At 42.7% G+C, this 12,008-nt stretch overlaps 1 protein-coding gene across 50 annotated transcripts in view; it reads left to right on the top strand.

The window, feature by feature from the left end:
* RIMS1 (regulating synaptic membrane exocytosis 1) overlaps positions 1–12,008 on the top strand; it is a 224,282-nt gene that overhangs the window by 102,953 nt on the left and 109,321 nt on the right. For all 50 annotated transcript variants that reach the window (XM_083431403.1, XM_083431391.1, XM_083431389.1 and 47 more), the window contains 2 exons: positions 1,511–1,851; positions 5,731–6,608. In XM_083431403.1, coding sequence (XP_083287529.1) covers positions 1,511–1,851; positions 5,731–6,608 — 1,219 coding nt within the window. The remainder of the gene's footprint in view (positions 1–1,510; positions 1,852–5,730; positions 6,609–12,008) is intronic.

Below are 12,008 nucleotides of genomic sequence, written 5' to 3'. Positions count from 1 at the left end.
GAGTGGAATGTGAAATGAAATGATTATATTCATGAGAATAACATACAAAAATGTATTATGTTAGGAGGAAATGCTTGCAAAAACGTGCACATTATCAAAACAACTGCATACAAGGTTGTGTTTACTGGGGAGAAGACTGCACTGAAAATGCTGGCAAATTTTCACGAGGGTTAAAGAAGTAAATCCACATATTGTTGCAGAAATGTGAAGAATGGAATTTGAAATGAGGAACTAAGGGAACCTAAACTGATGGGTCCTTACATCTCTACCCATTAGTAGAACTTCATGAATAGGAGACTCCCACCAGTTTTATTTTATGTGCTACAATTTTTTATGCTGACCTTCTTCTAAGGCACTTAGGGAAACCTAGGAAGATGCTTTATACCAGGTCAGATAATTTGCTCATCTAGCCCAGCATTTTCTGCTCTGATCTGCAGCAGCTCTCCTGGGTTTCTTCATTTTCCATTACCTGCTAGCTGATGCTTTAAACTGGAGATGGCAGGGATGGAACCTGGGACATCCTTCATTCAAATATGTGCTCTAACACCGAGTTTTGGTCCCTGCTCTCCTGCCCACCTCATCTTCACAACAAGCCTGTGGAAAAGGCTGGGCTGAGAAACTGTGCCCTGCCCAGTGCCCTTCGTTTCTTAGTGTGTGGGGATTTGATACTGGGCCTCCTAGTTTGTAGTCTAATCACTACACCATACTGACTCTTCGAGCCCTATTTGTATGTTCAACACATGCAATAATCACCATCACACCATAATCAAAATTATTTTTATTTTTATCCCGCCCATCTGACTGGGTTGCCCCAGCCACGCTGGGTGTCTTCCAGCATATACAAAAACATAACAAAACATTAAACATTAAAAACTTCCACATGTGGGGCTACCTTCAGATGTCTTCTAAAGCTTGGATAGCTCCTTGACATGTGCTGGGAGGGTGTTCCACAGGGTGGGACCAGGAAGGCCTTCTGCCTAGGCCTTCATTTGAGGCAGGGGAGCAGGTCCATGCTTGCTCGCTCCATTACCCATGCCCCATTACGGCCCTTCCCTAACGCTGACCGTGTGTTTAAGAGAATGCTTGCAGTGAGGCAGCGTGCCAGTGTGTGTATAGGCTGTTGTCTTAGTTCCACCTCATGGGGATAGCCTGCTTGTATTGCAGACATCCTCCAAAATGCCCGACAGCGTTGGGGAGGGGCCAGTGCAGGTTGTGCGAGTGCGGTCCTGCTCTCCTGCCTCCCGTGATTATCGTCACATGCTTTGAACACCCAGACGGTGCTTCAGAGTACTGATGGAACATAAATGTTTGGTGCAGCCCAAGCGAAACACGCAATTGCAATATGTTTGGCTGCAGCTAATCAAGAGTGGTCCACTCCACAAGCATGTCCTGAGCATGAGCAACAGCACAAACGTGACAGGAGGGAGGTTTTATTCTTCTTGAATGTTTAGACAACCGAGCCTTTCAGCAACTGAAGAGTACTTAGACTGTTATTTTTCTTTGTAACTAGGTTATGTGGGTATGCAACTTATGCCGAAAGCAACAAGAGATCCTAACGAAATCTGGAGCGTGGTTTTTTGGAAGTGGTCCTCAACAGCCACCCAGTCAGGACGGAGCACTGAGTGATACAGCTACTGGTGGCAGTTCAGATGCACCTAGAGAAAAGAAAGCGAGGCTTCAAGAACGGTCAAGATCTCAAACACCCCTAAGCACAGCAGTCACCTCCTCACAGGAAATACCTTCTAGTGTGCAAACTGACAGGAGGAAAGGCACAGAGGTATCCCAGCAAGCTATGGGCCTGGAACAGAAGCAGACTTCATCAAGGTCTAGAAGTGAACCCCCGAGAGAGAGGTAACACTGATGCCAATGGGCCTTGCCCATATGGGAAGAATTGCAGCTATAATGTTAAGCAGTGGAGAGTGGCATTATAAATATATAAAATCTCAGTGCACTCTGGCCACACTTTAGTGGTGTGCAGAGGGGCACGTTGTCAATGGCTTTGCATATACGCAATATGGGAAACCTTCCCCAAAATTTGCCCACCCCATACAGTGTCAACAGGACCAGTACTGAGAGGGATACACTAGGTTAATTGGAGTATCTACACGTCCTACAAAGTTGTATTGGAGGACAGAAAGGAAAACAGAGGAAGAGGAAGTCAATTGCAAGAGTAGGAGTTTCACAAAATACACGTATTCATCAAACTGACATTAATTTGGAATATAGAATTACATGCATGTATGATGGACTTTTTAAAGGCACAAATCCCAGCTTCTGTATATGTGCACAATTAAAGTTAGTATTAGAAAACAAATTGTCCTAAACTGAAAATAATTTGATAATATTAATCTGTAAATGACACAAGATGAACGAAAACAACACTACATGAGTATGCCAAATGTAACTCTTCCGCTGGGGTGGGGTTTTTTTTTGGGGGGGGGGACGGGACACAGCGGTGGTCTGTCACCTGAATATTGTTGAGCTGAGTTGACTTGATTCATTGATGAAATAATTGTGAAATAGCTTGTGAAAGATGCAAACCTATGCACGATTATGTGGGAGTAAATGTCATTGGATGCAATAGGGCTTCAGCATACATTTGCACGTGAGACTACAGTTCTAAAGGAGGGGAGAGTATTCTTTGTGTATGGCTTACCTTATTTGTATGCTACTTGTCCATGGTGGACAATGTTCAAAGAAGCTCTCAACAAATTTCATCAGATTCTCAAAATACAGCATCAAATTTAAATAGGACAGAGCCAACTTAAAGTTCAACATTACAAAAAAATTAACATTTGCACTTAGCTAAAATGTACTAAAAACAGAATTAAGATTAACTAGGTGGGGGGGTGGGAAACCCCAAAACTAAATAACTGACTCTACACGCACTGCTAGTGCTGGCCTACTCTGAGGTGTAACGGCAGCCATTTTTAAATAGTTTGGGATCTTGAGGGCAGGGTTTTCTCCTGCAGCTGGCTGGTTCCAGCTGGCTTCTTTGTCTCTTCAAGGCTGATGCACATGTGTACCACAGGTATCCTTAGAACGGAAGTATCCCCCTTTTATTTCGCACTGGAGGGGAATTGCACCTGCAATTTTAATGGGTACTTTTATTTTAAAAGATTTTTTAAAAACTAATTAAAATCTGCTTATCAGGTTCATCTTTTTAGTTTTATCAAGGCATTTTAAAATAGAGAACACAAACCAGCTAATCATTTGATCATTGCAGCCCTACTTTACACACCTTCACCCACCCACCCTCTGGCTTGGATCCCAAGAAGGGCCATGCATACTGGATGACCATGCATGTGTTGGGAATACTCTGTTCTCCCTTTTTGCCCAAAAAGCTTCTTTTTGAAATGACAGCAGTTTCTCTAGGCACATTTAGTTGGATTCAACCAAAGGCCCATCTAGTCCAGCATTCTGTTCTCACAGTGACCACCCAGATGCCTGTGGAAAGCCCACAAGCAGTGTAATTGCCCTATTCCATTTGCAATCTCTAGAAATCAGTGACATAACTGCCTCTGCTACTGGAGACAGCATACAGCCTTATCTTCCATTAATTTGTCTAATCCCCTATTAAAGTTAACCAGGTTGGTGGTGGCAAACTCCATTACCTATGCACCGTGTGAAGCAGGGGTGCCAACTTGAATTAAATGCTGGGCTGGGGGCAGATAAACCCTGCCCCACACAACTGATCACATGCCATGGTGCGCACACATATTATTTTAATGACAGTGCCCATTGACTTGGGGGGAAGCCCCCTCAAATACTTTACTGAGAGGGCTGAAGGGACCTCAGCGCCTAGGAGCTGGCTCCCGTCTTGTGAAGTAATGGAAACTGTATGGGTGACAGCAGAAACAATGGTTTGGCTGAATGGACTGTTAGTGTCTAGCATGCTCGTATGGCTTCTTTGGAAGGTGGTACTGGGTGGCACTATGGGTTAAACCACTGAGCCTAGGACTTGCTGATCAGAAGGTCAGCTGTTCGAATCCCTGTGACGGGGTGAGCTCCCGTTGCTCGGTCCCTGCTCCTGCCAACCTAGCAGTTTGAAAGCATGTCAAAGTGCAAGTAAATAAATAGGTACCGCTCTGGCGGGAAGGTAAACGGCGTTTCCGTGCGCTGCTCTGGTTCTCCAGAAACGACTTAAGTCATGCTGGCCACATGACCCGGAAGCTGTACACCGGCTCCCTCAGCCAATAAAGCGAGATGAGCGCCGCAACCCCAGAGTCGGCCACGACTGGACCTAATGGTCAGGGGTCCCTTTACCTTTACCTTGCTGTAAAATAGGCAGGAACTTGATGCTCCATACTTGCAGGGAAGTTAATGGAATGCTTGGAATACTCTGTTATTGGTCAACAGGATTGGGAAAAATAACAGCAGCAACAACAACTATTATTATTTATCACCTGCCCTTCACCAGCAGGTCCAGGGTGGATGAAACAATTTCAAATTTAGAATTAAAAACAAAGCAAATTACAGTCACAGGACTAAGGTGGGTCCTGAGAACACAAATCTCATGTGCCATGGACTAAAGAGGTGCATCTTCAGCAATCACTGAAAACTTCATAGTGAAGAAGCCAGGTGCACCTTTTAATTCCGCAATTCATGGATTAAGGTGAAGTTTTTAGATCCGTTCTCCTGCTTTATGGGTAATTACACTTAGTGATACTGGTTTCTGATCAACTTTGGGCATTTCTTGCTCCAGGCTTTCAAAATAACACATACTAGCTGCAAGCAAATAAAAACTTTCAGAAGGGCTCTATGACTTCTTTCAACACATGCTTTCAGATTTGAGTCTGAATTTCATTTGTCCAGATCCATATTCATGCAATTAAGATGCAAGCATTTTGAAATGTGAGAGTCACTGTATAAATACTTTTTTTTGCTCTGCTGAATGTTGCTGGGAGAGGATTCAGGGATTCCTTTGCTTACATGGAGAGACACTTACTGGCACAAATATTTAGACTCATGGTGCCTTGGTCCTAAATGGAGGTTTTTTTAAAATGACTTTTATACATTCTTCTTTACCTATTCCCAAATGGAAATTATTTTTTAAAAAAACAACTTGGGGATTACTGAAAATAGATTTCATTATTTTTCTTTTAGCACCTGCCTTTCTGACATGACAATAATGATGCAGGCGATAATTAAGTTCAAAGGCTTTGTATAATCTTCTCTTTAATTAATGGGGAAGAGCCGTACCTCACATGCTTTGCATGCAAAAGGTCTGAGGGCCAATTCCTGGCACCTCCAGGCCAGGTTGGGAAAAACTCCAGTCTTAAACGCTGACAGTCAATGTAGATTATACTTAAGGAAGTGGACCATTGGTCTGGCACGATGTAATGAAGCTTTTTAAAATTTTTACTTATTGCAATGTAGCTTGCACAAAATTGGGCTCAGGCACATGCCATTGGTTTGTGTGTGATTTGTCCCCTTCGTTCTCCTCCAGTGAGAAAGAAGAGAGCCAGTGTGGTATAGTGGTTAAGAGCGGTAGACTCGTAATCTGGGGAACCGGGTTCGCGTCCCTGCTCCTCCACATGCAGCTGCTGGGTGACCTTGGGCTAGTCACACTTCTCTGAAGTCTCTCAGCCTCACTCACCTCACAGAGTGTTTGTTGTGGGGGAGGAAGGGAAAGGAGATTGTTAGCCGCTTTGAGACTCCTTAGGGTAGTGATAAAGCGGGATATCAAATCCAAACTCTTCTTCTTCTTCTTCCACCCCTTCCCATCAGGAAGAAGACACCTGCAGGGTCTGAACAGAATGGGAAAGGAGGTGTAAAAGGTGAGCGCAAACGAGTGCCAAAATCCTCACTCCAGCAGGGTGAAGGACAAAGAGATGAGAGGGAATTTAAAGAAAGACGTGATGGTAGAAGATTAGAGAAAGGGAGGTCTCAGGACTATTCAGACTTCCCACACGATTTTGAGGAAGGCAAAGCTATAGATGGAGAGAAGCAAAGGAAAGAAGATGACTATCACACTCGATACAGGAGTGATCCAAACCTGGCAAGGTATCCCGTAAAGCCGCATCCCGACGAGGAGCAGATGCGCATGCATGCAAAAGTTTCAAAAGCACGGCATGAAAGAAGACACAGTGACGTTGCCTTGCCACACACAGAAGTTGAGGAGCCCGAGGTACCTGAGAATAAACTAGGAAAGCACTCACAGTTGCAAGGAACTCAGGACATAAAGTCTCGCCCGGATACTCAGAGGGCGTATGCAATAGAAAGAACAGGTGATGTAAGGATTTCTGTTTCTAAACAATTAGCTAACCATAGCCCACCAACTCCCAGGCATAGCGTGGTTCCTACAGAGCACTTAGAATCCAAAAATCACGACCCCTTTAAAACACAGAGTCGCCTAGATCCTAGCTCTGCTATTCTCAGTCGGAAAGCAAAGCGGGAGAAAATGGAGACCATGCTAAGGAATGATTCCCTTAGTTCTGACCAGTCAGAATCAGTGCGGCCGTCTCCACCAAAGCCCCATAGATCGAAACGGGGTGGAAAGAAAAGACAAATGTCAGTCAGCAGCTCTGAGGAAGAAGGAGCATCAACACCTGAATATACCAGTTGTGATGACGTGGAAATAGAAAGTGAAAGTGTCAGTGAAAAAGGTAAGATAAAGATTTAAATATATATTATGTGTGTGGGGGAAGTTGATCTAAACGTGCCTTTCCTGTCATAATTTACTGAAATTTTGTAAAAACAAAGGAGGTCGCGTTCTCATTATAGCTTTTCCTATCATATGGTTTCCAACCATAGTGCTTTACTCTGAGTCGTAACTAAAGAACAAAATATGCCCTCTGCTACAGAAAGCATCCTCTTCCCTGCCCTGATGAGTTTCTTCTGTGGGTTTCTGTGGTTCCTCAAAAGGGCTCTGCTATGTAGATAGAATGCTTCAGAATGAAAACAACAGCTAGAGACTAGCAACCCATAGTGATGTTTGCGGCCCATCTAATATAAATCACATTCTACAGCTATTCAAAGGAGAGCTTGTTAGATATTAAGCAGACTGCAATAAACTGAGTATCTGAAATGTGGACAGACAGTACCAGAATGGTCTTATCTAAACACATTCCTTAGATGTCCCCACTGATTTCCCCACAATAGCCATGATCCAGCAACAGGGGAAAAAAGAACATGTGCCCAGATAGGGGATATAAGCATTTCTGCTTTGTTTATTTGGAATGGGGTTAGTTTAAGATATGTGTTTTTCCGACAGAACCAAAGGTCCTGTTAGGCAAGGTGAGGTGGCCTCCGCAAGCAGAAAAAAATTCAGCTTATTATTGCATTTTATGTTTTGTGCATTGGCATGTCTTGGTGCATCTTTGCTCTCAAATTCAAATTCTGGTTTGACTATTTTAGAGTAGTCAACCTTTTCTCTATCATATGGTAAATTGCAGCTGCAATCTCATACATACTTACTAGGAAGTAATATCTAATTAATAATGGGATTTGCTTCTTAGTAACTATGCGTAAATGCACTGTGTGTTTTACCCAGTGCTATGGATTGCTTTTCTTATGGTGTGAATAGTAATGGCAAGCCCATGGCATTGAAATAGAACTTCCCTTTAGGAAATTTCTAAAAATGGTTGGACGAGTTGATGTGATGTCATGGAATGTTCACAACAGTTCCATCTGACAAGGGAATTAAGTTGTTCTGATGTCCACAGTCCAGCATCTGTGAGAGAAGGGAAGTTGTCAGTTTGCCAAGGATTGAAAACTCACACAAGGTATGTAGGGCCAGTTGAGGACTGGACAGAGACCTAAGAGGTGGGGAAGCTAAGCTGAAGGGAGTAGGGAGAATAGGAGGGATGAAATGCCATGGTAGGGACCATTAGGAAAATGTTGCCCTTATACAAATCTTTGGTGTGATGATGACTGGAGTGCCGGTAGAGTTCTGGTTGCCACACTTCAAAAAGGATTTCCTAGAAATGCGAAAGGTTCAGAAAAGGGCCAAACCAAAATGATCAAGGGGTTGAAGCAACTCCCCTGGTAAAGGAAAGTTTACACTATCTGGAACTTTCTAGTTTAGAAATAAGTAAAGGAGGACACGAGAGAGGTGCGTAAGATTATGCATGTTGTAGACACAGAGTTATATTTTCTACTCCTCTCATCATACTGGAACCCAAGGCCATCCACTGAAGCCAAATGTTGGAAGGTTCAAGGCAGTGGGTGGGGACCACGTCACATAGCGTACGGTTAAACTGTAGAACTTGCTAGAGATGTTCACTAACATTGCAGTGTCCACCGACCTGGATGACTATGAAAGATTAGACAGTTTTGCAGGGGAATTTTTTTTGTCAATGGCTATAAGCCATGATAGTTATGTTCTACCTCCACTGTTGGAGGCAGTGTCTCTGTGGCTGGGAATCCCAGATGGGGAGAGTACTGGTGCACTTGGTTCCTGTTTGCATGCTTCTCATTGGTTGGCCACAGTGAGAACAGAATGTTGGGCTTGGTGGTCCTTCGGCCTCATCCCTTGGGAATGTTCGTAACTTGAAGGCTAGTAGAGAATGCAGAAGCTGTGTAGAAGGGAGAGGAGGAGAACCACGTTGCTCTCCTGGGAGAAAAGGTGGAATATAAACGTAATAATAACAGGAGTGGTTGGTGAGGAGGGGCATTCCAGAATGTGGCAGGATATTTTTAGAGTTAGTTTTTCAGGTATAAAACATCTCCAGGTGATAGGTGTTTTATGCATGCTTGTTTCTTTACATTTTTTTTCTTGCCCTTGTAAACCAGGGTCATGTATTATATCAAACATAGCATACAGGGGTAGGACAGGCCAAACTAGGCAAGAAGCGTTGCCCCATCATGTGAGGTGAACCTGAAGCTTCGCATTTTTAGCCATTTCTGGACCCGTTTTCTTCGTTTGAATAAGCACTTGAAATAACTAGTTAGTTAAATCGCATTAATTGTCTGATTTCTCCCAAATCATTGCTCCGTCATTGCCTTTTGTGAAAAGCTTCCCACCCTCTGGTTTGCTGTAGGAGGGACTAGCAAAATGTCTTCACCCGTGTGATTGGAGCATGCCATGGTTCATTATGAGGAAAAGCCAATCAGAACCTTGATAAGTTATCAGTAATTCTTGAACTGAAGAAAGTAGAAAATCAGAATGTTGTGAAATGTTTTTCATGCTTAGAATGGTTTAATAAGCTATAAAAAGAGGTATATATTTTTCCCTGCAGCTCAGGAATTGTTTTCTTTTAATTGCATAAGTACTACATAGAATTGTGGAGCTGGAATATGTAGGAATGCAAACAGAATCAGGGCAAAGGCCAGATTTTATTGGATATTTTTTATGTGATATATGAAGTCCTTTTTGGAGTTGGTGTTAGAAATAAATAAATTAATATAAGTATGTAATTTTACAAGCACAATAGGAATGAATTGGTTCAAATTAATCCTCTAGTTTTGCTAAACCTTATGCTAAATTGGCCACTAGATGGAGTCTGTGCAATTTCAGTTTCATCTGTCATTTCCCATAAATATTTTCTTAAGTTAGCTACTGAATATTTTATCTACAGTTCCAGAAACATCTGCTAATTCATTGCCAAATTTCATAAAAGTTTTATCGTACCAGAGACATTTTTGATATGTAATTTCCAACAGCAGTTTTAAAGTCTTCTGACTCTGTACTTATATGGAAATAGAGTGTAGTTTTATTCACCAGTATGAATTTGAAAAATTCGCTGTAAGGGAGTCATATAGGGAGAATACCTCAACTCTCTTATCATTCATGCTATTAAGAAAGGGCTTGTTTTATATATCTCGTGGATGATAAAGCTTCGTGAGTTAAATGTTTTTCCTGAACCAAGAACTCTGGCTGGAATACACATTTGCAATGTTTCACAAAATTGGCCTAATTTTAGAGTAGTATTCATGGCATGTGGGGGGTTATAACCCTTTTTTGGCCCATGGGCATATTTGACAACCAGAAGAAAAGACTAGGGACCCTGCAGCTTTCTCCTCCCCAGCTGCAATCTACCTTAAATTGACCCCTCACTACAATTAGGCTTGAAAAAACCTCCTCTGTTAGCTAAAGGAGGTTTCTTTCCACTAAGGGAGTGTGGAGGTATGGTGTCCCATTGGCAACCAATGTGTTAGCTGATATTCCAATGATATTCCAATGCTTTGAGTAGCTGTATCAGGAACTGTGTATAGTAATAGTTGCAGATAGGTAGCCGTGTTGGTCTGCCGTACTCGAAACAAAATAAAAAAAAAATTCCTTCCAGTAGCACCTTAGAAGCCAATTAAGTTTGTTATTGGTATGAGCTTTCCTGTGCATGCACACTACTTTAGAGACACTGAAACAGAAGTCAGCAGACCCTTATATATAGTGAGAGGGTGGGGAGGGGTATTACTCAGAAGGGTGGTGGGAATGGGTGATTGGCTGATAGGTGTGGTAAACCTGTTGACGACTGGTAACGACTGCAATTGGTCTTACAGGAAAAAACAAGGGGTGAGATGGCTAAAGATAGCTTTATCATGTATAATGAGATAAGAATCCAATGTCTCTATTCAGACCAGGTCTCTCAATGGTTTTAAGTTTGGTAATAAGTTGCAATTCAGCAACTTCTGCTTTGTCACTATGATGCCACAATTTAGGTTTCGCTCACAGACCTGAAATGGGGCACCAGTGAAGCAATGTGTTGTCAAATCTACCGCACCAACAGTAGCGAAATCATATTGAAATACCCTTGACAGACTGGAACAGAACTGTAGCCATATCTCTATGAGTTCTTACTGACAGCCAGTGCTAGACCTTTGTTCTTGAACTTTGCTGGATAATACTTAAAGAGAAACAAAAACCTTAATCAAGCACATTTTAAAAGTTACGCTAGTGATGGCTTGCTTTGTTATCAACTTCTGCCCTTTGTCACACATTTATCCTTGAGCAGCCAATAGGAAGCATTGGTTGAGATAGGAAAAGAGATACCTCTGAGACCCACCTTGTGCCTTCCCAGTACCACCGTGTAATCCCTATATTCCTAGACCTGGGAAAAGGAAGTTGCGACTAGTCCTTCCAAAGCTCAGCACAGTACAGGATGTATCCTCTAAGCCCATGAGGGCCATAAGGTGGTGGTGAGAGACAGGATGTTAGGGAAGCAGCGGTTTAGACCTGGGAACACAAACTTATTTGCATTTAGGTGCTTGGGGGAACTGTCACAAATCAGAAGCTGTTGATGGAGCCATATTTTTGCAGTGAAACACAGTGTGCCTTTTATTAATCGCCTCAGCCTTAGAACCACAGACTTGGAAGGAACCCCACTACTGCGGCATCCCCAAAAGGGTGGAATTCCAGCTTCAGCTTAAAAACTTCCAACAAAGGAGGGTCCACCACCACCCGGGGCAAACCGTTCCACCGTCAAACAGTTTGCACCACCCAGGAGTGTTTCCTGATGTTTACTCTTTTATTGTTTAGTCGTGTCCGACTCTAAATATTGTTTATTCTACTTAGAACCCATTGGGTGAGGTTGAACCTTCCAGAGCAGGGGTGGCCAAGGGGGTTTTCTGCAGATGTTACTGATGGGAACTCCCATTATCTCTGGTTACTGGCTGTGCTGGTTAGACTGACTGAAATTGTAGTCTGTAACATCTGGGGGGCACCATGTCAGCTACTTCCTGCTCTGGAGCAACAGAAAATTAATGTGGTCCATCACCTCTCTCAAAACTATGTAACCACACTTCCAGTAATGAGGATATGGGTGGTATGTTCAGAACCTTTGCTCTGCTTGCTTTATGAGAAGAAATGAAAACATTAACCCGTATTGTCCAGATTTCCTTTATCTGTGTCATCACAATCCTAATCGTAGCTTGGCCTAGAAAATTGTGATGAGGATTAGGATGTGTTGCTTGTGGCAACATTAGAGAAGTATTAAATATTATATAAAATCTGCCATTTGTCTTCTATAGGGGCAGATCAGGTCAAAAGAAGAATAAAAGTACTTCTGTGGAATGAAATTTGACCTAGTGCAGTCAGCTTACTCTCTGCCCTTCTCCTGTCTCTATGA

Source organism: Podarcis tiliguerta (assembly GCF_965153285.1).
Source record: "Podarcis tiliguerta genome assembly, chromosome: 3".
In the NCBI taxonomy this organism is placed as follows: domain Eukaryota; kingdom Metazoa; phylum Chordata; class Lepidosauria; order Squamata; family Lacertidae; genus Podarcis; species Podarcis tiliguerta.
This window is presented reverse-complemented; position numbering and strand designations above follow the sequence as displayed.